Source organism: Equus caballus, chromosome 11 (assembly GCF_041296265.1).
Source record: "Equus caballus isolate H_3958 breed thoroughbred chromosome 11, TB-T2T, whole genome shotgun sequence".
NCBI lineage: Eukaryota > Metazoa > Chordata > Mammalia > Perissodactyla > Equidae > Equus > Equus caballus.
Window position 1 is genome coordinate 46,332,949 of NC_091694.1, and position 24,275 is coordinate 46,357,223.

The 24,275-nt window shown below is 34.9% G+C and overlaps 1 protein-coding gene across 7 annotated transcripts in view; it reads left to right on the plus strand.

Annotated features, from left to right (window-relative positions):
- Positions 1 to 24,275, plus strand: part of PAFAH1B1 (platelet activating factor acetylhydrolase 1b regulatory subunit 1) — a 77,763-nt gene that overhangs the window by 44,176 nt on the left and 9,312 nt on the right. For all 7 annotated transcript variants that reach the window (XM_023653241.2, XM_023653242.2, XM_070227881.1 and 4 more), the window contains 5 exons: positions 14,641 to 14,725; positions 14,990 to 15,064; positions 15,927 to 16,133; positions 21,871 to 22,039; positions 23,871 to 23,973. In XM_023653241.2, coding sequence (XP_023509009.1) covers positions 14,641 to 14,725; positions 14,990 to 15,064; positions 15,927 to 16,133; positions 21,871 to 22,039; positions 23,871 to 23,973 — 639 coding nt within the window. The remainder of the gene's footprint in view (positions 1 to 14,640; positions 14,726 to 14,989; positions 15,065 to 15,926; positions 16,134 to 21,870; positions 22,040 to 23,870; positions 23,974 to 24,275) is intronic.

A 24,275-nucleotide genomic window follows, 5' to 3' on the forward strand; every position in this document is an offset into this window, starting at 1 on the left:
AGTATGATTTATCCCAAGAATGCAAAGATTTTTCAACTTTAAGAAACCTATTAATGTAATTACTATTAACTATATGTTAATAAATAGAGAAACCATATGATCAATCCAGAAGATATAGAAATAGTGTTTTTAATACTTGTTCCTGATTGTTAAAAATTTCTTAGAAAATAAGGAATAGGGTATTTTCTTAACTTGATTAAGGCTCTCTGCCAGAAATTTACAGTAAATGATAGACTATCAGGTGCATTCCCATTAAAGTCAAAAACAAGTTCAGAGTTCCCATGTTTCTGCGACCACTTAAACTTAGTTTTGTGATTCTAGCCAATGCAGTAAGGCAACAAAAAGAATTAGAATTATTGGAAAGGAAGAGACCAAACTTATTTGTAGATGATAATATCTACATAGCTGATCCAATAGAATCAACAGTTAGAATTGTTGGATTTAGTGTGGTGGCCAGAAACAAGATGGCATACAAAAATAGATTGTTTTTGTTATTGGATAATGTAGTAGAAAAGATTTCTTTGCCCTGTTTCTGGTGAAGAAAATGAACAATGGGAAGATGTCAAAACTCCCGTATTACTAATAAAATTAAATAAAATCCAAACAGAATTTTTCACGAATTTGACCAGCTTGATTCTAAAATTCATCTGGAAGAGAAAGATAGGGAAAAATAGTTAAGAAAATCTTTTAAAAGATAAATGAGAGAGGAACTAATTGTACCAGTTTCCAAATGTTACTGTAAAAGTAGTAAGTAAAATATTTGTGGAATAAGCAAATAGGTTAGGAGAACAAAGTTCAGAGACAGACACATTTATCTATGGAAATTTAGCATGATAAAGGTGGCATTTCACAGCACTAGGGAAATGATGTACTGCTCAGCAAATAGTACAGTGGGTTATACTAAAATAAGATAATGTCGAATCCACATGAAGTAAAAACCCAAATGTTAAACACATACAGAATAACAATGTAGAAGTGGTAGAAGAAAATACAGCTTTTTCGTAGGAAAGGACTTCCTAAAGATACCATATGTGGAAACCAAAAGAAAAAGTGATATATTTGACTATATCAAAATATAAAATTTCTGTATGAAGAAAGACCTTAAACAAAATTAAAATACAGGTGACCAGCTGGGGAAAATATTTGCGACACATGTAGCAGAGGAATGTCATTTAGAACATATAAAGAAGTCCTCAAAATTCATAAAACTTATCACAAACAACCAGTAGAAAAATGAGGAAAAGGTAGTACTAAGGCCATTCACAAACAAAACAAATAAAAAATTGGCAAGTAAACATTTGCAGTAATGTTTAACATCTGTAAACAAAACAAGATACAATTTGTTCCCCAAGAAAAAATACTGGTAATAGCTTTTGCTAGCAAAGATGTGGGGAAATGGGTGCTTTCAGATGCTGCTGGTGGGAGTATACGTTGTTATAATTTCTTTAAAGGTCAATTTCACAGTATCTTTTAAAATATATGTTATTTGATCTAACAATTTTCTTTATAAAGAGTTTTTTTTAGCACATCTGCAAATATTTCTTTAGGGATAGCCATGTAAAAGGATGTTGGTTGCATTGTTTTTAGTTCTAAGAAACTGGTAACAACCTAAAACGTTGATTCTTCAGTAGGGATATGTTAAATATGGTACATCCGTTTTTGGGATTGCTGGATAGCAGGTTAAAGATGTGGTATGGGGACTGCCTCCGTGGCCAAGTGGTTAAGTTCTCGAGCTCTGCTTCGGCAGCCCAGGGTTTCGCCAGTTCAAATCCTGGGAGCGGACATGGCACTGCTCATCAAGTCATGCTGAGGCAGCATCCCACATGCCACAACTAGAAGGATCCACAACTGAAAATACACAACTATGTACCAGGGGGCTTTGGGAGAAAAAGGAAAAATAAAGTCTTTAAAAGAAAAGAAAATACCACTTTCCTACAAATATTAGAAAAAAAAAGTGGTATGTTTATGAATATCCACATGGAAAGAGCTTTAAGATCTACTGTTAAGTAATCAAGTTGCTAAATAAGATGCTATGATACCTTTATGTTAAACACTTACTCATACAACTATATATTTCTTTTGTGCCTCTATCTGTGTAGATGCACAGCTAAAGTCCTGAAAGGATATATACTAAACTTAACAGTGGTTGCCTCTGAAGAGAAGAATGAGATTGGATAAAAGTGGAACAAACAAGATTTGTGACAGTATTGTTTCAGTAATTTATAAGGCAAATGTATTTATTTTTGTGTGGATAAAAGTAAAATTTTGGGGGCTGGCCCAGTAGTGCAGCGGTTAAGGGCGCACATTCTGCTTCAGCGGCCCGGGGTTCACCAGTTCGGATCCCGGGTGCGGACACATGGCACCACTTGGCAAAAGCCATGCTGTGGTAGGTGTCCCACATATAAAGTAGAGGAAGATGGGCATGGATGTTAGCTCAGGGCCAGTCTTCCTCAGCAAAAACAGGAGGATTGGCAGTAGTTAGCTCAAGGCTAATCTTCCTCAGAAAAAATAAATAAAATTTTAATGGATTTTCTTTAAAACATAGAAACTATAGATAATTTATATTCTCTGGCATTATGGGTTGCAATGGAGAAGTTTTAGGCCAGCCTGATGTTTCTCCTTACTTTTCTGCCTAGGTGTCTGTAATTATTTGTCCACCAAGCTAGATTTTGGATGTTCTTTATTTTAGGGACATGTTCTTTTATTATATTTAGTTATATCATGTCTTTTTGGATTCCTTTTACTTTTATCAATTTTTTGTTTTATACTACCTTAGATTTCTTTGAGAATATAGAGTATTCATCTGTAATTTTCTGCGGCTTCCTGGGGGTATTCTTCCTCTCTAAAGCATACTTTCCTCTCTTTTTACTTACTTTGTTACTTCCCCTTCTCTTCTTAAGAAAATTTGCAAGGATGCTATGTTTTATCCTTCCTTCTTACTAAACATCTTTGAGGACAGTTCTGTTTGTGGGAAAGAATGACTGAGCTGGAATAGTTTGAAATTGAGTGTCCTGTCTTAGAACACCTTTCTACCATATTAATACAGTCCTTTCCCCTGGGGTACATTGCCTCTTTGCTTCTCAGGTCCTCCTCAGGTGAGCTGACCTTCCTACAGTGATCTCAGGCCTTTGTGGGATAATTTATTGTTTATCTCTGTTAGCAAATTCTGGCCAGCACATGTAAAGTTAGTTTTCTTTACCCTTTCTTAAATCCTACTTTACCTATAAACAGCTTCACTGCCCTAAAAATCTCCTGTGCTCCACCTATTTGTCCGTCCCTCCCTCTCTCCGAACCCCTGGCAACCACTATCTTTCTTACTGTCTCGATAGCTTTCCTATTTCCAGAAAGTTGGAGTCAGGTGGTATGTACCCTTTTCAGAATGACTTCTTTCACTTAGCAGTATGCATTTAGGATTCCTCCATGTCTTTTCATGACTATAATATATTTTTAAGCTGTGTTTTACTTTAAAAAAACTAACCTCTGCAGTTAATTGAAGTGTTCACATTTCTCCTGTGCATATATTTGAACATTGTATATACTTAGCATTGATTAGAAAGTGGTTCTGTGCTGGCCTTTAAAAAAAGTAAAGATCTGCACTAACATTTAAAATTGTACATGAGAGGGTCCAGCCCAGTGGCGCAGTGGTTAAGTTCGCATGTTCCACTGCTTGGCGGCCCGGGGTTCACTGGTTTGGATCCCGGGTGCAGACATGGCACTGCTTGGCACGCCATGCTGTGGTAGGCATCCACATACAAAGTAGAGGAAGATGGGCACAATATTAGCTCAGGGCCAGGCTTCCTCAGCAAAAAAGAGGAGGACTGGCAGTAGTTAGCTCAGGGCTAGTCTTCCTCAAAAAAAAAAAATTGTACATGAGAATACGCGACAGCAGCACATGTTCATGGAGTTGAGTTGTATGCCAGACAAGGCTCTGGTACATATGCATATTGTCATCATGTGAGCCGTTGTAAAGGCAAGAGTGGGCACAATGCCTGGCATCGTGGCAGTATCCTATTACAAATAGTTTTAGAGCTTAAACTTTTGGACATTGCTTGTCTGGCTTTAGGATCTATGGTAAGGAATGAGAACAATGTTTAGATCTTGTTAGTGATTCAGCTTTCAAACAGGTTATTTCCCACTCCTTTTTGAATCTGAGTCAGTTTGTTTGAAGAATATTCTGAGACTGCAAGTTGAGCTATTGAAATCTGGTTACTGTTTGCACTGCTTAATCTATGTGCATTAGAATTGTCTTAATCCTGGGCAACAATAGCAAAATACGTGAAGGAATTAGATGCTGGGGCTGAAATGAGACTGTAACTATAATTCATATCCTCTCAATTTCAAGTTTTTATATTTATAAAAAACAGCTACATGTTGTCATTGACTGTAAAAGTACCTATATATTTAAACATAAAATTCTTAATATATTACTTTTATCTAGTCTGTGCTTTGAGGTTCTACTTCTTTTCTTTTTTAATGGTCATACTCTTTTTTTTTTTTTTAAGATTTTTTCATTTTTTTCCTTTTTCTCCCCAACGCCCCCTGGTACATAGTTGTATCTTCTTTGTTGTGGGTCCTTCTAGTTGTGGCATGTGGGACGCTGCGTCAGCGTGGTGTGCTGAACAGTGGCGTGTCTGCACCCAGGATTCGAACCAACGAAACACTGGGCCGCCTGCAGCGGAGCCGCTGACTTAACCACTTGGCCACGGGGCCAGCCTCTCTACTTCTTTTTAAACTTTGAAAGGTTGATAATCATGAACCGTATTGCCTGTATTGTTACTTCCCATACAATGGTTATTGTTTCTAATTAGTGCTTTGAGGTAAAAGATTATAAAAGGTCTTCTGAATCTTCAATGGAAGATTAAAGTATTCTCGGTTTGTGTTATATTTAATCTCTTTATTCTTAGAAAATATTTTAACTGAAATATTTCATTCAGTAAAATGCATCATATTCTGATTATTCCAGGTAACTAATAATGACATCCTATACTGTAGGGGTGCTGATATTTTTCTCTTGTTGTTAGATTTGTCAAAGCAAAAACACATACTTCATCTCTTAGTTTGAACCAAAATTATGAAATTGCCGATTATTTCAAAAAATATGTCTCAAAATTTGTTGACAAGTGTGAAATGTAGGCATCTTTAAAGATAATCAAGGTATGGTCATCAAGGTTAAAATTGTTAACTTTCTGTAGAACTCATACAAAGCCCTTTTATTGTGCCATATCATATTTCGTTTCACTTGAAGGATTTGTATCGTATTCTAGAGGATTTATTAGAGAGAAGAAAAAACATTGTAGAAGAGAGGAAGGTAGCGCCACAAATACCAATAAGGAAGTTGAAAAAATTATATGCTGAGTAGCTCCTATTTTCTCTGTGAAGCTGGAGGTCAGCCGAAGGCTAGAATGCAATTAGGTATTTGAGAGTGAGGAACGGGGACCAGGGACAAGTAAATGATTCATCAGGCAGCACTGGAGTGACAACCATATATAATGATTTGACTCATACCAATTCTAAAAATATAAATCCATTATTAGCAGTATTGTAGATTATTGACTGTCCTGCTATTCACTGTAGGGTAAAAACTACGCTCTGTCAACAAATGGAACCCATTTTTAGTCCTGTAATTCTGGGGATGGTTATTAGTAATATGACCTGATTTTAAGGGATCTTCACTTTTATTATTTAGGGCTTGACTTACTATACGATGATCTTCCTTTATTTAGTTGCCATCCTGTCTAATCTGCCTGTATACTTCTGATAAGTAGGTCTTTTTAAAATGTCACTTTTATTAAGTTTCTTTTTCTTGCCTTGCATGTCCTTCATAATCTGTTTCTGTCCTGTCTTTTCAGCCATTTCTCTCATTGTCATAATCTCTTTTCTAATATTTATATATATTATTTATTTAGATGGATTGTTTTTGGAACAATTTTAAATAATAGTGATTATAGGCATCCTTGTCTTGTTCTTGACTTTAAGGCAAATATTTTTAGTGTTTTACCATTAACTGTTAGATTTATTGGTTGAAAGTTTGAGAAATTTCTTTTTAAAATATTAATAAAGAGATATCTTTTTAATGTTAATGAAGACCTTTTCATTGTTGAGGAATGTTTTAAAATCAAGAATGTTGAAGAATTTGATTAGATATGCAGTGAGATCTCCATCGTCTACCATTCTCATTCCCTTTCTCCCCACCAATCCCCTGCCTATAATGCCTACTTTTTCTTTTTCCTTTAAAGCCCAACTCACATTTTGCATTTATAGAAAGATCCCTCCATTGAATCTCACTTCTCTCTTATTTGGTTTCACACACTTTGGTAACTTTGGTTTTGCTCCTCAGATAGATTTACAAGTTCTTGCAGGCAAGGGACTATAACCTAATCCTCTTCTATATTCCTGAGTATGAAGCTAGGAATATACCAGATATCATCCCTCCCTTATCCCCCCTCTTTTCTTGCCTTCCTGGTTGTATAGTGAAAATTTGCTTTTCATTTAAAAAATGAAAATGTTTCAAACTTCTCAATACATGACAGTTACATTGGCTATCCTTCTTTTTGTACAACCTGACTTTTCCTTATGGTTTTCTTAAGTATGCAAAATAATTTTTATAGGAATATATTCTAAATGAATCTCACAGTTAAATAAATGTCTTACAATTACTATAGGCTTATATTGAAATTAGAGGAAAAGGGAGAAAATGTTTTAAAGTTGCAAGTTGTACCGAGAAACTGAGGCAAAATCTCCCTCTCTCTGGAGACGTCGCTGACCTCAGACTTATACTAGGCCATGCAGCTTTTTAAATGTCACTAATATATGTGTATATCATTAACTTGAAACAACATAATTGGGAGTTTAGCCCAGTTAGTGTAAAGTCATATCATAATTATACCTTCATTTACCTTAGTTTTCAGTAAAGTTATTTTTCGTAACAGATTTAAAGAGTAAAGAAGAAAATCTAAATAAGAAGGGGCAGGATCAAAACTGAGCTGTACAATGGTGCCCTCTGCCTTGTGGTTCACTTACTCAAATAATTTTGTCTGAGTATGAGAATGAACAGCAGTAATGCATATTTTTGTGTTCATTGTTTTGGTTTTACTTTTTAAAAAAAATCCAACGTGATATGCTTATTTGGTAGATAGTTTTGTTGCTGCTGTCATGTGCAGAGTGAGGGGTCAGTGTTAGCTCAGACCCAGATCTCTGCTGAAGAGAAATTGTAACTGACAGAATAGTATACCAGGCACATATTCTTTTGTTTAATGGTGAAAATGACAGTCCGCTAGCCCAAGTTTCGTTCTCCTTTACTTTGTCACTGCCGTGGATAGGGTCTCATTGTAACCTCTTGCTGGACTTGTACTTTTCCCAAGACTGGTAGTAGTTGAATCGTAAACTACTCTCTTTTGAAGTGGGTATCTTCAAGTGTGATGGTGAAGGATGATCATTGTAACCCTTTGTCAGGGCACATGAGATTAGGGAGATATAAGACGTATGGCCAGAAACTCTTCACATCTGTGCTGCCATTTCCCCAAAGACTCTGTTGGCGATTATAGCATATTTAAGAAGTCATGTTACCTCTCTGAGATTTGGTTGATATCCTATGTCAGCAGCGTGTGGAATGACCCTCTGTAGTGTCTCCGCACTCGAAGTGAACTTTATTTACATCTTCCCTCGGGATTATGTAGTTCATCTTGGTTGTTTGTCTAAAGTGGTGTGGCCTGGGCTGGTGTAAGGGATGTCTTCTGGAGCAGGGCACTAAAGATGATGATGTGCTCCTGGTGGTGTGAACTGGCATGCTTCTTCCTGCCTGGTCTTCTCTGTTATCTTAATGGTGTGCCCTCATAACCCTGCAGATACCCTAGAATCATTGGGCTACTGTTGCCTTTTAGAACAGTGCACACTAACTCCATTGCTTTCCTAATTCCTGACTATGTGAGGTCAGCCTTTTCAGTGTCTCTCTTTTAATGGGCCTGGTAAGAAAACATCTCACTTTGTCAGCTTTCAGCTTAGCCTTGTTTCTCCTCATATAAACAGTGAAATTAAATGTTTATAGAATTCACAGAACATTTTTATTCAACCTTACAGTGCTAGAGTGCACAGTTTGAAAAACACTGTTGCTGTCGTTTTGGCTTCAGAAGACCCAAGTTTGATTCCCAGCACCACCACTTGCTAGCCAAAAAGCCACTTAAGCTGGCTGCTGTTTCTTTACCTGTGATAAACAGCTTCCACCTGTCTCCTCTAATGCATGCTCTGTAATTCCCTCTGCTCTGATTTAAATTTGTAAGAGATGCTGGGAACCCTCAAGTATTCTGCTGTTATTGTTGGTGCTATCCAATCTTTTTAGCTGTTATTGTTTAACTAGCAGTTCAGCTAGTTCAGAGTAACTTTAAAAAATCTTCTCTCTCTTTGTAAGAGTGTGAGTGCGTGTATGGGTTAATAGTACTAGAGTGTTATGACTGATACTACAGATACAGAAATTATCCTAGGGGATAAAACAACAATGAGGAAAGTGCAGGAAGTCAGTTCTAAAATGTTTAAAATGTAATCCTGGCATTTTAATAAACTTGGAATAGTTTAGAAAACAAACGCAATCTCATTTATTATTGTAATAGTTTCAAAGGACAGCAATAGAATATTTCCAGTGTGGTGCTATTCCGTATATAAGCCTAAGCTGTATCCAGCCAGTTCTCTTCGTTCATGGATAAAAGTCCTTCGTCAGATAAACAAACACATAGATAAGGAGAACAGATTGGTGATTACCAGAGAGGAATGGGGTGAGGGGAGGGCAAAAGGGCTAAAGGGGCACATATGGTATGTTGATGGATAAAAACTAGACTATTGGTGGTGAACAGGATGCAGTCTATACAGAAGCTGAAATACAATAATGTACACCTTAAATTTATACACTGTTATAAGCCAATATGACCTCAATAAAACAATTTTTAAAAATAGCCCTTCATCTCTGTTCTTTCTTTTTATTTTAACCACTTTTTCTGATTCTGTATACGGTTACTCGTTTTGGTCTACTCAAAATGACCTGTTACACTTCTGCCTGAATTTTTCTTTGATTCTAGTGATTGGTTGCTTTTCTTCATCTTCGGAGGCTTAATAGATTACTTTAAATCATGTGAATGACATTTCTTTGAGAGATTATTATAAACTTGTGCCTTGTCCACTTGTTTCAAGAGATAAGTTTTCCATCCTTAATAAAACTGGTGAAAATCAACTCTAGGTCGATAACTGCAACTAGTAGCAAACCCCAGAAGCACCCTTTAGGCTGTTAGAACTAAGAGATGCTTCAGTCTTATTATTACTTTAAGTGACAGTAGTATACCTTGCCTGAGTTAGAGGTTCTTCATTCACTGGATCAGATCATTGGCTTAGATACTGAGTAGTGAGGCAGCGGGGATGGTGGTACCAGAATTATCTGGCCATGAGAACCCAATTTCTGTTTCTTGACTCTGTCAACATCGTTTACATGATGTGGCTAGAAGTGTAACTGACTAAGTTATATCTGATAGGGAAATAGAATTGACTAGACTTTTCTGGGACTGGGTTGTAGGCTTTGTGCATGATCAGTGTGTTGTACAGCAATACCTAATGGTATCAGACTCAGTTACACTTCAGTTCTAATTTATTTGCTATATTTTTGTACATATATCTCACTCTTTGGTGGTTTAGTATTAGGATATTATTAATGCCATGGGATCTCTCTCTCTTTTGCAAAACTCTCATATGTCATAGTGTTATTAACTCAATTTTTTTTTTCTTTTAAGATTTTATTTTTCCTTTTTCTCCCCAAAGCCCCCCGGTACATAGTTGTACATTTTTAGCTGTGGGTCCTTCTAGTTGTGGCATGTGGGATGCTGCCTCAACATGGCCTGGCAAGCGGTGCCGTGTCCACGCCCAGGGTCTGAACCAGCAAAACCCCAGGCTGCCAAAGCAGAGCGCGCAAACTCAACCACTCGACCACGGGGCTGGCTCCAATTAACTAAATATTTTATCTTCATTAGATAGAAAGAGAACCCATCCCTGATATTCTCTAAACTTACTGCTTCTCCTCAACTCCAATGTTTTACAGTGCTCATTTGAAACCTTATTGTGGAATGGAATACTGAGGCTGCTTTTAAGTTCTCAAACTGCATTTCTAAAGTCAACAGGGACCTCTTTGTAGCCAGATTGCTTGGACACTTTTTAGACTAACTTTACTTGATCTCTCTCAGGTCTCTGTCACTGTTATCCATCTCCATTTCTTTGAAACTCCCTTCTTCATTGCTTTGCTGACATCTCTGTTAGAATTTTCTTACTAGCTTTTTAAATATTGGTATCTGTCAAGGTTCCATCATTTACATTCTAGTCTCCTTTTTGCTTCCCATTAGATACCTTCTTCCTAAGTGTCTTTCAACACTTAACATAATTTGAATCACTACTATCTCTTTGGTAATTTTCCCAAATCCTTTTCTCACATCAGATCTATCTATAGGTCCTGACCTATATATCCATTTACCTCCTATGTCATATATCTTTAAATTTCTTATAGCTACTTCAAGTCAGAAGGTTTAAAACTGAGCTTATTATATTCCTACCTCTTTTTCTTCTTCCTCCTCTTTGCCTTGTTTCCTGTCCAAGTAAATGTTACTGTCATCCACCAGAAACTTGTGAATCAACTATTTTCTCCCATCTCCCACATCTAGTCAGTTATCAAAACAAAAGCCTAGTGGTTAAAAATGTGAGTCAGATTTGGCTTCAAGGATTTGTGTGTAGGGCTTTTTTAAGAGCAGTATAAATCCATTTTTAAAGCATTTTTGGAGAAATACAATATATGGAAATATATAGAAATGGAACAACTCTAGTTACAGGAGGGAGGTGCAGAGTTCCACTTGCTTAGCCAGTTTCTTCCTCACCCACTCAATAGATGTTGATTGGAGTTATCTTAAATTATTTCACTACTTGCTAGTTTGGTGACTTAGATAAATCAGTCTGCCACTATATAAGGGTAAGACATCTTTCTCTGTAATTTAGAAAGATAGTTTTAGGATCAAAAGAGACAGTAAATGTTTTTTAAATTGGATTTAACACTTTATAGAAAGTGTAAATGTAATGTACAAATATTTTGAGGTGCTGCTTTGTACACATTTGGAATTACCTCCATCTTTCTAATTAATTGCATTTGCCACACAGCATCTTTTTAAAATATAGATAGTGGGGGCCAGCCCTGGGGCTTAGTGGTTAAGTTTGGCACACTCCGCTTCGGTGGCCTGGCTTCAGTTCCTGGGTGCAGAACTACACCACTTGTCTGTCAGTGGCCATGCTGTGGTGGCAGCTCACATACAAAAAGAGAAAGATTAGCAGTGGATGTTAGCTCAGGACAAATCTTCGTAAGCAGAAAAACAACAACAGATAGATAGATAGATAGATAGAGGTTGGGTTAAGCCACATAGAATTTGGAAATATTGCAGAAGTTTTAAAAATTTAACCTCTAGGGGCTGGTCCCATGGCCGAGTGGTTAGGTTCGCGTGCTCCACTGCAGGCGGCCCAGTGTTTCGTTGGTTCCAGTCCTGGGCGCGGACATGGCACTGCTCATCAAGCCACGCTGAGGCGGTGTCCCACATGCCACAACTAGAAGGACCCACAACAAAGAATATACAACTATGTACTGGGAGGGGCTTTGGGGAGAAAAAGGAAAAAAATAAAAATCTAAAAAAAAGAATTTTTAACATCTAGTCCATTTTCATAAAGTTACATCAGCAAAATCAAAGGATATCAACTTTTTTTAAGTGGGTAAATGCTTACCACATGTTTGAAAGATAAAAGTAAAGGGATGACATTTGTAGCTACTGGTAGGAGTGTACATTGGTACAACTCTGGGGAACAATTTGATAATAGCTATCAAAATATCCTAAAAATGTATATATATTTCTTTCTAGTCTATTCAGGCTGCTGTAAGAAAATACCTTAAAGTGCTTGGCTTAGAAACTACAGATTTATTTCTTACAGTTCTAGAGGCTGGAAGGTCCAAGATAAAGGCACTGGCACATTCAGTGTCTGGTGGGGTCTCACTTCCTGGGGCATAGTCTCTTTTATAAGGGCTTTAATCCCGTTTGTGAGAACTCTGCCCTTGTGACCTAATCATCTACCAAAGGCCCCACCTCCAAATACCACGTTGGGGAATTAGGTTTCAACATAAGAATTTTGGGGGACACAAGCATTCAGTGTATAGCATCTTTTGACTCATATGTAAAGATGTGAGAGAGACTTTACCTATATAGATGTTTATTTGCAACATTATTTTAACTGGTGAAAAATTAGAAACAACCTGAAAATCTATCAGTAGATGATTGCTTAAATAAAATTTGGTACGTCTGTATAATGAAGTATTGTTAGAATATTAATAACTATGATGTCATAAATGAATACTGACAAGAAAAGATTTTTGTAGTACGTTGAATGAAACTAGTAGATTAAGTTACTTGATTAAAAGCCATACATATGCATGCATGCTGATGTGAATGTATGGGCAAAGAACATGGTATGAGAAGACTATGCTGAAAGGTTAGCAGTGGTAATCTCGAAGTGCTGGGATTTTTTTTTTAAATAAGAAGGAATAGTTATTTTGCATTTTTCTCCTTTTAATATTCTTGCCTGGGAAAGTATCACCATTTATCTTTCCTTTACCAAAAAAATCTATTAAGATCATAATTGTTATAATTTGTGTGTATGTTACATATACATATTATCTATTATGTGAGCTTCAGAGTTGTAAGCTGTGTGCAGTGTATTTAGGCAAAGTTTCAGGCATTGGGGCTTGACCCTGAGGTAGAAGTGGAGCTAGGTTAGGAACATTAAATATTTACAGTCATATTTATTTATGATTTATTTACCCTTGACTTTTTCCCTTTATTTGCTTGGTGTTGGTTTTTTAGATTAAAAGAAGAAGAGAATAAAGCTACGAAATAGATGTCTTTTAGCTTCTTTTTTTCCTTTGTTTGCAATATTCTAACCAAAGGGAAATTTATTTCTGTTGAAGGTTTGTAGTATAGGCTTTGACAACACAGTATTTGGTGGGATATTTTGAGAGAGCCATTGCCTTTCTATTTTGTATTGTTTCAGAAGGCCCAAGTAGAACTACTTGGTGGAAGTTAAAAAGAAGTAGATTTCATCTCCATGTAAAGAAGATACCTCTTAATGAATCTAGTTGTCTATTAATAGAACAGGCCAGAAGGTACAGGCTATGATATGAGCAGCACACAGTTACAGTCTCACAATAATAGTAAGAATTTACCTTTCCTCAACCCCCAGGCCAACAAATGTGATGTGTTGACCCTGTCTCCCACTATTTATTATACTTTAGTCTTTGGTATACTAATAATTACCTGTAACATAAATGTTTGCTGTAATTCCTTATTGTTTTCTCCACTTTTTTTGTTTGTGTTGTTTTGTTTTTAACATGCCATTGAATTAAAACTTAATCCCACCGATCCTGTAGTACCACTAGAGTGTTTTTGTTTCCTAAAGCATTAGGTGGGCAGTGGCATTGAAATTTATACAAAGATAGGCATAGCAGGATTGTTTGTAAAAGCATGTTTCTGTAGTGGAATACAATGTATAAAAAGCAAATTTACATCTACTGATAAAGAATGATTGCTAAGATTAAGTGAGTTTATGGGACATTGTATGTAAGACATGTAATGTACTTAAGTTTGTTTTAAAAACAAGTATTGATTATGTCTAGAAGACTATGCAGGGGATGTGTGTTTATAGGTAGATTATCTCTGAAAGAATATACAAAACACTGGTAAAGTGGTTGCCTCTGGGTGGTGGAAACTGAGTACATACTTTATTGTGTAATTATATATTTAAAGTTTGTTTAATCTTGTGTATATATTAACTTTTAAATTATTTAAATAAATGTAAAATGTTTTAAAAGAAATCCCAAGCAAACAACTATTTTGATCACAGTGGGACTTACTGCTCAAAAAAACCCTGAGAGACATTGGAATAGGTTGCCTTAGGACAGAGGTAGATGATTTTCTCTTTGAAAGAATATAAGGAGAGTGTGAAAAGGTATCTACTAATTGATCTTCTCTAACCTTCAAGTTCTTTCTAATTCTAAATGAATGTCTTATTCTATGATACATACTAAGTTTGCGGCTTGTGCCTTTTTTTCACCCACTCTAACGGTTGAAAATTACATCTAATATTAAGATACTTAATTATAGTTTTATGAGAACATTTCTCTTTGCAAAATTTTTCAGTTGCTAATCATTGAGTATCTATTAGCATAACAAGTAGTAAGGGAAAGCTAAACGTAAACATGAACAGAATTGGTGATTACCATCACAAATTGATACCTAATTACATAAGCCATATCTTGATCTATAGAGTGCCTGCAGCTCATAAGGTAAGCAACACATTAGAAACTTACAACTAAAAGCTCAAGAATATTATAATATTGTAGATGTACTATGGCAGGGCTAAATGTTTTAGAGGCTTTTTTTGGGAGGGGTTCCTTTTTGTGAAATACTTGTATGATTTGGAAGGGAGTACTCTTAAAAGAGTGTCTTAAGATTTATGACATTTTAAGTAAAATATTATTTCTTAAAAATAGAAATGAGATTTTAAGAAGGATTTGAATTTGTTTTCTTTCAGAAATCGAGCTATAGCAGATTATCTTCGTTCAAATGGCTATGAAGAGGCATATTCTGTTTTTAAAAAGGAAGCTGAATTAGATATGGTATGTTTGACTTTTTACAATTATTCATAGTACAATTAATGAGTGGATTTTACTCAAATGTCAGTAGTTACCAGTCACCTTAATTAAATTATTCACAAATCTTATCTTTTGTTATTGCTGTTGATTTGGCACTAAACTTGGTTTTAACCCCTATTTTTTGTATAGTCAGATTTTTAGTAACATTTGGGCTTAAAGATGAATGGTCTGTATGGCTTGAACTATCGTAGTTGAGCCGTTTTTTAAAAGGTCCTCTTTTTTCTCTAGAATGAAGAATTAGATAAGAAATATGCTGGTCTTTTGGAAAAAAAATGGACATCTGTTATTAGATTACAAAAGAAGGTAACTAAGTCTTTTTTTCTTTGAAGTTAGTTGTATTTGGAGTGTTCTCGCGTAAATGCTTTCTGAAAATATTAACATGTTATTCTTCTGCATTAATAATTATATTTAATCTTGAAAAGGCAAATAAAAATACATTTCTATACATTAAAAAAATACTTTGACCTAGACAGATCATTGCTGATACATGCTAGCTCATGCAATTGGAATACTGGCTGGGTTGAATTTACATAACTCTGACTTCGAGGAATTGATACTGAAAGAACTCATTTGTGCACTTAGATGTGAAGAATGCATGGAGCCATTATGCTGGGAAAACAGCACTAAAGTGTACTCTTAGACAAGTCATTGTCATCTCTAATCTTCTGTAAAGTGAAGGCAATAAGTAATATTCTGGTCCTAGAATTTATACTTTTAGTAGACAAAGTTAGAATAAATAAATAACGTTGTTATAATACGAGTTAATCCATAAAAGCTCTTAGAAAAGTGCCCAGCACATAGATGCTCAGTGAATATTAGCTTTTATTATGAATATTATTATTATTAACGTGTAAGGTAAACTGTGGTTTGGAAAGAATTTACTAAGAGTAGCAGACTTACAGGGACCAAGGCAGGCACTCTGCTCTTACTCTAATTAGTAGATATAAATGGAAATTTTTCTTTGATTTAGGTAGTTAAGACACAGTTGTACTGAATTTTTCTCAATTTTCACTTTTGTCAGACCTTTAAAATTTTAGTGGTATATAATATAGATAATTTTCAATTAAATTTGACAAATGCATTGTAAATTACTGAAAATTATTTAAAAATATCACATGATATTTTTATTGGAATCTGTCTGTACATAACCTTTGTTCTGCTCAAGGTTATGGAATTAGAATCAAAGCTAAATGAAGCAAAAGAAGAATTTACGTCGGGTGGACCGCTTGGTCAGAAACGAGACCCAAAAGAATGGATTCCCCGTCCACCAGAAAAATATGCATTGAGTGGTCATAGGAGTCCAGTCACTCGAGTCATTTTCCATCCTGTGTTCAGTGTTATGGTCTCTGCTTCAGAGGATGCTACAATTAAGGTAGTTTTTTCAAAATTGGAAGATGTGTAATAGGATAATTGTTTAAAGCAGATTTAAAGTTAATCAAGTGAAAGAAATAAAAAGATCTTGAAAATTAGGACCTAAGCAGAGGCACCCTTTGAAACTGTGTGATTGGTTCTAATCTTTAAAAGACAGAATTAGAATAAAATTTCATTGTAGCTCCTGAGAGGCAGCCTGCCAAATAAGTTCACTGATGAATTTGAGAAAATTGGATGCCACTAATTTAGTGTTGGACAGTAGGTCACCAGGTGCTTGAATAATTTTTGTTATTGAAGAATGAAGATATAAGTGTGTGCCTTACTTTTTAAGCAGAGGTGATAGATGAAAATATAGAATACAAAACTAGTAATTCAGGGGGTAAATATATTCTGCGAAAGAATTCAGTAAGGATCTATTTGAATTGGACTCTCCTTGATGTGTTTAATATTGGCTTTATTCCAAACTAAATAGCAGTCTTCTCCAGGGATGTGGGAATGTAGGAACCTTCACTTTATAAGTTACGTATTTCTCTTATTTTCATAAGCATATACATTTTAATGTTTATCTTTTAATCAGAAAAGAACGGTTGCTTTTATAATTTCCTTTGATCCAGACACAATACAACATTGTATAAATCACCTGCAGAAAGATAAGTAAAATATAGTTAAAAGGTTTAGGTAGGTTTCTCGATTCAAAGACTTATTTCAGATTAAGTTGTAGATTTTGAGTTTTATTTGTAGAAGTATAACTAAGAAAAAGTGAGTAGATTGTTAAGATTGTATATATCACATAGCAGCAGTCCAGCATAAAATGCAGGAATGACTTAAATGTCACTATATCTAACCTGTTCTTCAAATTAAGCTTTGTTTTTTATGTTTTCCTTGTGTGGTTTCTTCAGTTTCTAAATCAGTGGCTTCCTTCCATCCTGTGGGCTGGTGATCCATGAGGCAGGCTGCAGAGTAATTGGAAGAGAGTCTTAAATTCCTATGTGCATCACATATTTCTGTAGGCTGAGATAATACCATGCCTAATAATATAGTGCTATTTTTCTAATGTACTTAGATATGTATTTAAATTACTGATTTCATGGTATTCTTGTGTACTAAAAAATTGCACTGCTATCATGAGACATAGGAGTGAAGGGTAGACATTCTTGAATACATTGAAAACCTGGTCTTAACTATTGGTTTTGCAGCAGTGATATTAAAGTATAAAGAAATTAAATATGCCATCTTGAAATGTATCTATTGAGTCAACTTTAAAATATTACAAATGAAAGTTTTAAAATTCTGAGGCCAGCCCCATGGCTGAGTGGTTAAGTTCACGCGCTCCGCTTCAGTGGCCCAGGGTTGCGCCAGTTTGAGTCCTGGACACGGACATGGCCCTGCTCATCAGGCCATGCTGAGGTGGCATCACACATGCCACAACTAGAAGGACCCACAACTAAAACACAACTATGTACCAGGGGGCTTTGGGGAGAAAAAGGAAAAATAAAATCTTTAAAAAAAAAAATTTTATCTATAATCCTATCACATAACTCAGCAACTACTTATAGTTCTTCCTTCCATTTAGTTTTTATTTATGTGCACGCGTTTGTTTCATTAGTGAAAGGTATTTGTATTTAGTTTTGTTTCCTTTTTTGATTAAACTTATTTTAAAAATACCTTTTTTTATTTCTAATGAATGAATGATTTTAAACTGATTGTTTTATTTATATGTGCAGGCTTTATAAAGTAGTTAATGGTCAAGAGTACAGGCTCTAGGTTCAAGTCCTAACCCTGTCACTTAATAATGGATGTGAACATGGACAGATTAACTTCTTGTGCTTCTTTCCTCATCTTTAAAATGGAAATTAATGCCTGTCTCATAGGGCTTTACGGAGGGCTAAATGAGTTAGTACATAGAAACTGTTTAAAATAATGCCGGCCAGAGTATTAAGGAGTGCTCAACATCAACCGTATTTCAGCACCAGTAACAAATCTTCCTTTGGGCTTTTTAAGTTATTTCCAGTCATCTGCTATCATGAATAATGTTGTTCTATCCATTTTTATACATAAAGCCTTTTTTCCTCATAAATTACCTTTGGATATTTTGTGGAATGAAAAAAACTATTTCTGCTCCCCTTCCGTGCTTTTCTTTCTTCAGTTGTGGTAAAGCTAGGTGATTTCTGAATGGTGATTATGATAGAACTACTTTTCTTAAACTCAAAGGAAAACACAAGGAATGTTTTGTAATTTTGTGGCTATCTTGGGCAAGGTGCTTGAAATGTTTAAGGCTCAATTTTCTCATTTGTTGGGAAGGGGGATTAAAAATATCTATGTCAAAAGATTCTTTTGCTTAAAATAATCTATACATAATGTATATAACAGTGTAGTGCCTGGCAGATAGATGGTAAGGGCTCAATAAACTGTAGTTAATGTTTTAGTTATCAGTAACAAAATTAAATTTTTTATTAAAAATTTTTCTTGTGTATCTGGTAAATACAACAGGTTTCTTCCTTTTAGAGCCATTCATTTACATCGTCAACATTTGAACTATAATAATTTAGGAAAAGTGATTGAAGATAGGTATTTGGAATAGTTCATGACTTTTTAATTGCATCATTTAAATTTTTGAAATGTTATTTATGGTTGTCATTGAGAAACTAATTTTTAAATACTTTAAAAACTTAACAGAAAAGAAAACTTTGAAAAATATGTTCAACTAATAAAGCAGGTAAAGAGGATTGCTAACTTTAATATACAAAGTTCAAACAAATATGAAAAACAATACCATCTTAATAGAAAAATGGACTGTAACATGACATGAGCAGACAGTTCATAGAAGAAGAAAAATGGCTAATCAACAATAACAAAAATTTTGGTCTCATTACTAATAGTAGAAGAAATGTAAATTAAAATGACAATATATGTCAAATCTGCCAAGATATTTTCCTTTTTAAATGAGAATTCCCAGTGGTGATGAGAATTTGATGAAGCAGGATTCTCATTACATTTGATACAATCTTATGGGAGAATAGTTTAGAGTATATGAAAGGCTGGAAAGTTTATACTTTTTGACAAAAAATTTTTTTCACCATCATTGTATGACCCAAGTATTGCAAAATGAGGACAGATATTTCTCAGTATTCAAAGATTTTTACTGTGTTTTCTGTAATTATGAAAAATTTTAGCCAAAGATAGGAATTCCTTTAAAAAGAATGTTTGCTAAGTTTTTAATGGCATAGAAATGTCCTTATGGTAAGCAAAGGGAAAATGGGATGATGAAGTCACTTTACTTAAAAAAAAAAAAAAGAGCATCCAAAAAAAGGGAAAAACCATGCCATTGGTAGGATGATGGATGTTTTTTATTGCCTTTATATCAGTACATTATAGATTTTTTATCATGAGCATTTATCACTTTTATAATCATATAAAGGTAAATATAAAGTCAAGAAAAAATAAAATTTGTATGCATTCTTGACATTTATAAACTAACACTAAAGTGCCCTGTTTGCTCACCATTTATAAAAGAGACAGTTTGCTTTCTGGGTATATTTTAGAAAAAATGCTTTAGTGTTTTTTAATGAACACATGGAAAGAAAATTAACTGAAACTGAAATGAACTTCATGATGACACCTTATTTATTTTCAGTATGTAAGATGCTCATCTGAGCTCTTGTTAAAATTAAACATTTAAATACTAAAATGAGACAAAGATATTACAAAAAAAGAAAACTATAGACCAGTATAATACCATTCATGAACACAGGTGCAAAATCCTAAACAAACTATAAGCAAATTGAATTCAACAATTCATAGAAAGAATAATTAGTATGTCATAACCAAATAGGGTTTATCCCAGAATGCAAGATTGGTTCCACATTTGAAAATCAATCAGTATGATGTACCATATCAACAAAAAACCACAATAGTTTCAGAAAAAGCGTTTGACAAAATTCCAACATCATTCATGATAAAAACTCTATAAACAAGCTAGGAAGGGAGCTTCCTTAACCTGATAAAATATCAGATATCAGAAAAACCTGCAGTGGACATAGTACTTAATGGTGGAAAACTGATTGCTTTTCCCCTGAGATCAGGAACTAAGGCCAGGATGTCTGGTTTCAATCACTTAGGTTCACCTTTGTACGGGAGTGCCTAGCCAGTGCAGTAAGGAAGAAGAAGAAAATAAAAGGCATACAAATTGGAAAGGAAGAAATGAAACTGTCATTATTTGTAGACAACGTGATCTTCTATGTAGAAATCCCACAGAATCTACAAAAAAGCTACTAGAACTGTGACTGAGTTTAACAGAATCACAGGATACAGGGTCAATATACGAAGAGTAATTGTATTTGTACAAACTAGCAATGAATAATTTAAAATTGAAATTTTAAAATGCCATGTAAAGTAGCATCAGAAAACCCAAAAATACTTGAGGATAAATATAACAAAATATGCACAAAATTAAACATAAAGTAATCACTTTCATGTAAAACTTTCACTTTTTTATATTGGGAAGAGTACATAAGTTTCTATAAAAGAAATGTATTTAGAAGATAGTTTATTTATTTGAAGATTTTATTTTCTTCCTTTTTCTCCCCAAAGCTCCCCGATACATAGTTGTGTATTTTTAGTTGTGGGTCCTTCTAGTTGTGGCATGTGGGACGCTGCCTCAGCGTGGCCTGATGAGCAGTGCCATGTCTGCGCCCAGGATTCTAACTGGCGAAACCCTGGGCCGCCAAAGCGGAGTGTGCAAACCTAACCACTTGGCCACGGTGGCAACCCCAGACAGTTTATTTTTTTAGGTGTGTTTTTTTATGTAATTGTGATTACATGTGTATAATTGTGTTCTTTTTTATGTAACATTATTGTATACGTGCCATAAATTCCTTATAGTTGCAAAATTTATATCTACTTAGCCATTCCCCTAATGTTAGATGCTTAGATTATTTCCAAGTTTTCAAGATGCATTTTCTAAATTTCTCTAAATTGGTTGAAATAGACCCTACCACAGATAAATTTGAACTTATTATGGGAAGAATGGAATCAATCATTTGATTTTAGAGCATGTAATTGATGTTGATTAAAGATTGAGCTTCAGGCTAGCATTTGTCCTCTAGAATGAAAGTTTGATGTGTTCTTCAGATCTCTGGCTGTTTATTTTTCTTGATAGTTCCTTATTTCTATTATCAGAAAAATTAGCTTTTAAAAATGTGACTGCAACTTCACTTTACATCGAAATGACATACGCTTTTTGTTAACCTGTTATTCATGGACAGTTACATCTTGTGAAGTCTTTCTTTGGCTTCTTAGATATCTGAGCTCTGCTTGTCTAGTAGAATTAAGTATTCCTTTATTCCCCTAATATTCTCTATATAAATGCCTGTCATATCCCCCTGAAACTTTTTTTCCCCCACTTAAATTTACTTGGTTTCATGTCTGTTGCCTGCTGTCAGACTGGGACGAGACTTTGGCTTGTGGCTTTATATATCTAATCATTAGCATAATTAGGTATATAGTGAATGCTTAATAAATATGGTACTAGAGGTCTGTTTTAATAATCACAACATCAATTTTCTCTGTACAGAGAAGACCAGTTTATACTTGAAGATGTGGTATTTCTAAGACAGTTACCCTCTGTCGCTTGCTCAGTTAATTAGTGAATAAGGTGCCTGACTGGCCTGTAGAGTGCAGATGTGAAATGAGAAAGGAGTGATGGGTTGATGTTAATCAGTTTTCTATTCACTTGTCAGGTGTGGGATTATGAGACTGGAGACTTTGAACGAACTCTTAAGGGCCACACAGACTCTGTACAGGATATTTCATTTGACCACAGTGGCAAGCTTCTGGCTTCCTGTTCTGCAGATATGACCATTAAACTATGGGATTTTCAGGGCTTTGAATGCATCAGAACCATGCACGGTAAGGGGTAGAGGACAGTATCTTGATACTGATTTCTAACATGGCATTCTGGAGAGAAGAAGAGTATTGTTTTCTAACAATGTGCAGGTTCCCTACATTCAATTCTTTTTTTTTTTTTTTTGAGGAAGATTAGCCCTGAGCAAACTACTGCTGCCAGTCCTCCTCTGTTTGCTAAGGAAGACTGGCCCTGAGCTAATGTCTATGCCCGTCTTCCTCTGCTTTATATGTGGGACGCCTGCCACAGCATGGCATGCCAAGTGGTGCCATGTCCGCACCCGGGATCCGAACTGGGGAACCCCAGGCCGCCAAGAAGCGGAACGTGCGCGCACTTAACCACTGCGCCACCGGGCCGGCCCCCCTACATTCAATTCTTAATTGTATTGGTGGAGGAGCATGTGATATGTCATCCAAAGATAAGCCGCAGCAGTTGAGAGTTGTTTCTGTTAGGAGATTTTAAGTATCTCTTAGTGATTTACATAAAATATTTAATTTGTTTCCACAAATATTTTTTTGATAAAAACTCCTAGGACATTTATGTATCCTTGAGGAAAAGAGAAAATGAAATTATTGGATTTTTTTTCATTTTTCTCAGTAGAGAAACTGAAATCCAGAGAAAGTAGATATAATAAAAGCTGGAACCCAGATTCCCTTGCTCACTTTTTAATGTTCCACATACTCTATCGTCTCGTTGTTAAGTTGATTTTCCAGGTCTTGTTGAGGAGACTATTCTCTTTAGCTTTGTGGAAAGAACATGCGCTTTGAAATAGGATAGCTGGGTTCAAATTCCTACTTGTTTACTTATGGCATTAGGAAATTTTAACCTCTTTGATTGCAAAGTAGAGGTCATAATCTCTAAGTGTAGGCTTTTTGTGAGGATAAAATGAGATTGTGTACTTACATCATCTTGGTTTAGTACCTGGCACATAGAAGGTGCTCACTAAATAAGGTTTTTTGTTGTTTCTGTAAACATGATGAAATTTGAATGTTTGGATTTTATATAAGGAACACATACTGTGTTAAGTAATAAATTTTTTTTAATAGATATCCAGTAATGTTAGCATGTGAGTAAGCTGTGATTACCTAGAGAGTATAATTTTGAAGAGTATGTTTTCCCCCTCACATTAAATGCGTTTGGGGAGCTTACCAATTAAAGGAATTCTATTGACTCCTTTTGTAAAATCTGGTATTTGTTTCTTTAAATAGCCTGTACCTTGTTGCTTTAACTTAAAGAAGGAAAGAGTTCTTTCCAACCATTTTATATTCCTTAAAATAATATGATATTTATGAGAACTCTGGGGCTTTTTCCTCAAAGGATAGCTAATTAGGAATGTGAATAATGTGTATGGAACGATCCGTTTTTTTTTACCCCCATGAACATCAACAACAAAAAGAGATCGTTTTCAACCTCTCTTTAAAGTGTATAACCAAATTCCCATTTTTCTTAGCCATTCTGTTTAGCTTTGTAAATCTTATTTCTATCTTAGAATATCGACCATGGAAAATTTAGTGTTTTTCTGGTGTTCAGATGTAGATCTTCAGCATATTAATATATTCAAATGCTGATAATACTGATGCCTTGTGATTTTAAAACAATTGGACAGCTTGAAATTTAATCATAATGAGCTGGCTACTTACTTCATTGTGAATTATTTTATTAAGTTACTAATTCCTTAACTATTTTGTGTAAATCTAAGTTTATCAAATTTATATAAAGCCCAGTGTATTTTAAATTGCTCTGATATTGAAATTCCATGGTGAAATCTCATGGTAAACTAGGGTTTAATTGCTCTTGGTGGTGTATCACTTAATACATTGCTGTATTATATTTTAGGCCATGACCACAATGTTTCTTCAGTAGCCATCATGCCCAATGGAGATCATATAGTGTCTGCCTCAAGGGATAAAACTATAAAAATGTGGGAAGTACAAACTGGGTAAGTAGATTTAGTTGAAAAGGCATCAGCTAAAGAGATATTAAACAAAAAAACCAAAATTGTGTTCTGAATGTTCCAGTTGTTTTGGCTTTAACCCAGAATGATCACCGTGACCATTGTATTATATACTTTAAAACTAAGTTTTGATCTCTGAATCTCTCCCAAAAAGGAACAGAGAAATTATAAAAAGGAACTATGTCCTTGAGAGCCATTTTCTGTGCCATGGTTTATTTTCTCTGTGGTCTTCTTTTAGGTGGTTTCTCTGTGGGTTGAAATAAAATTAAATAACATTTATGCAGGTA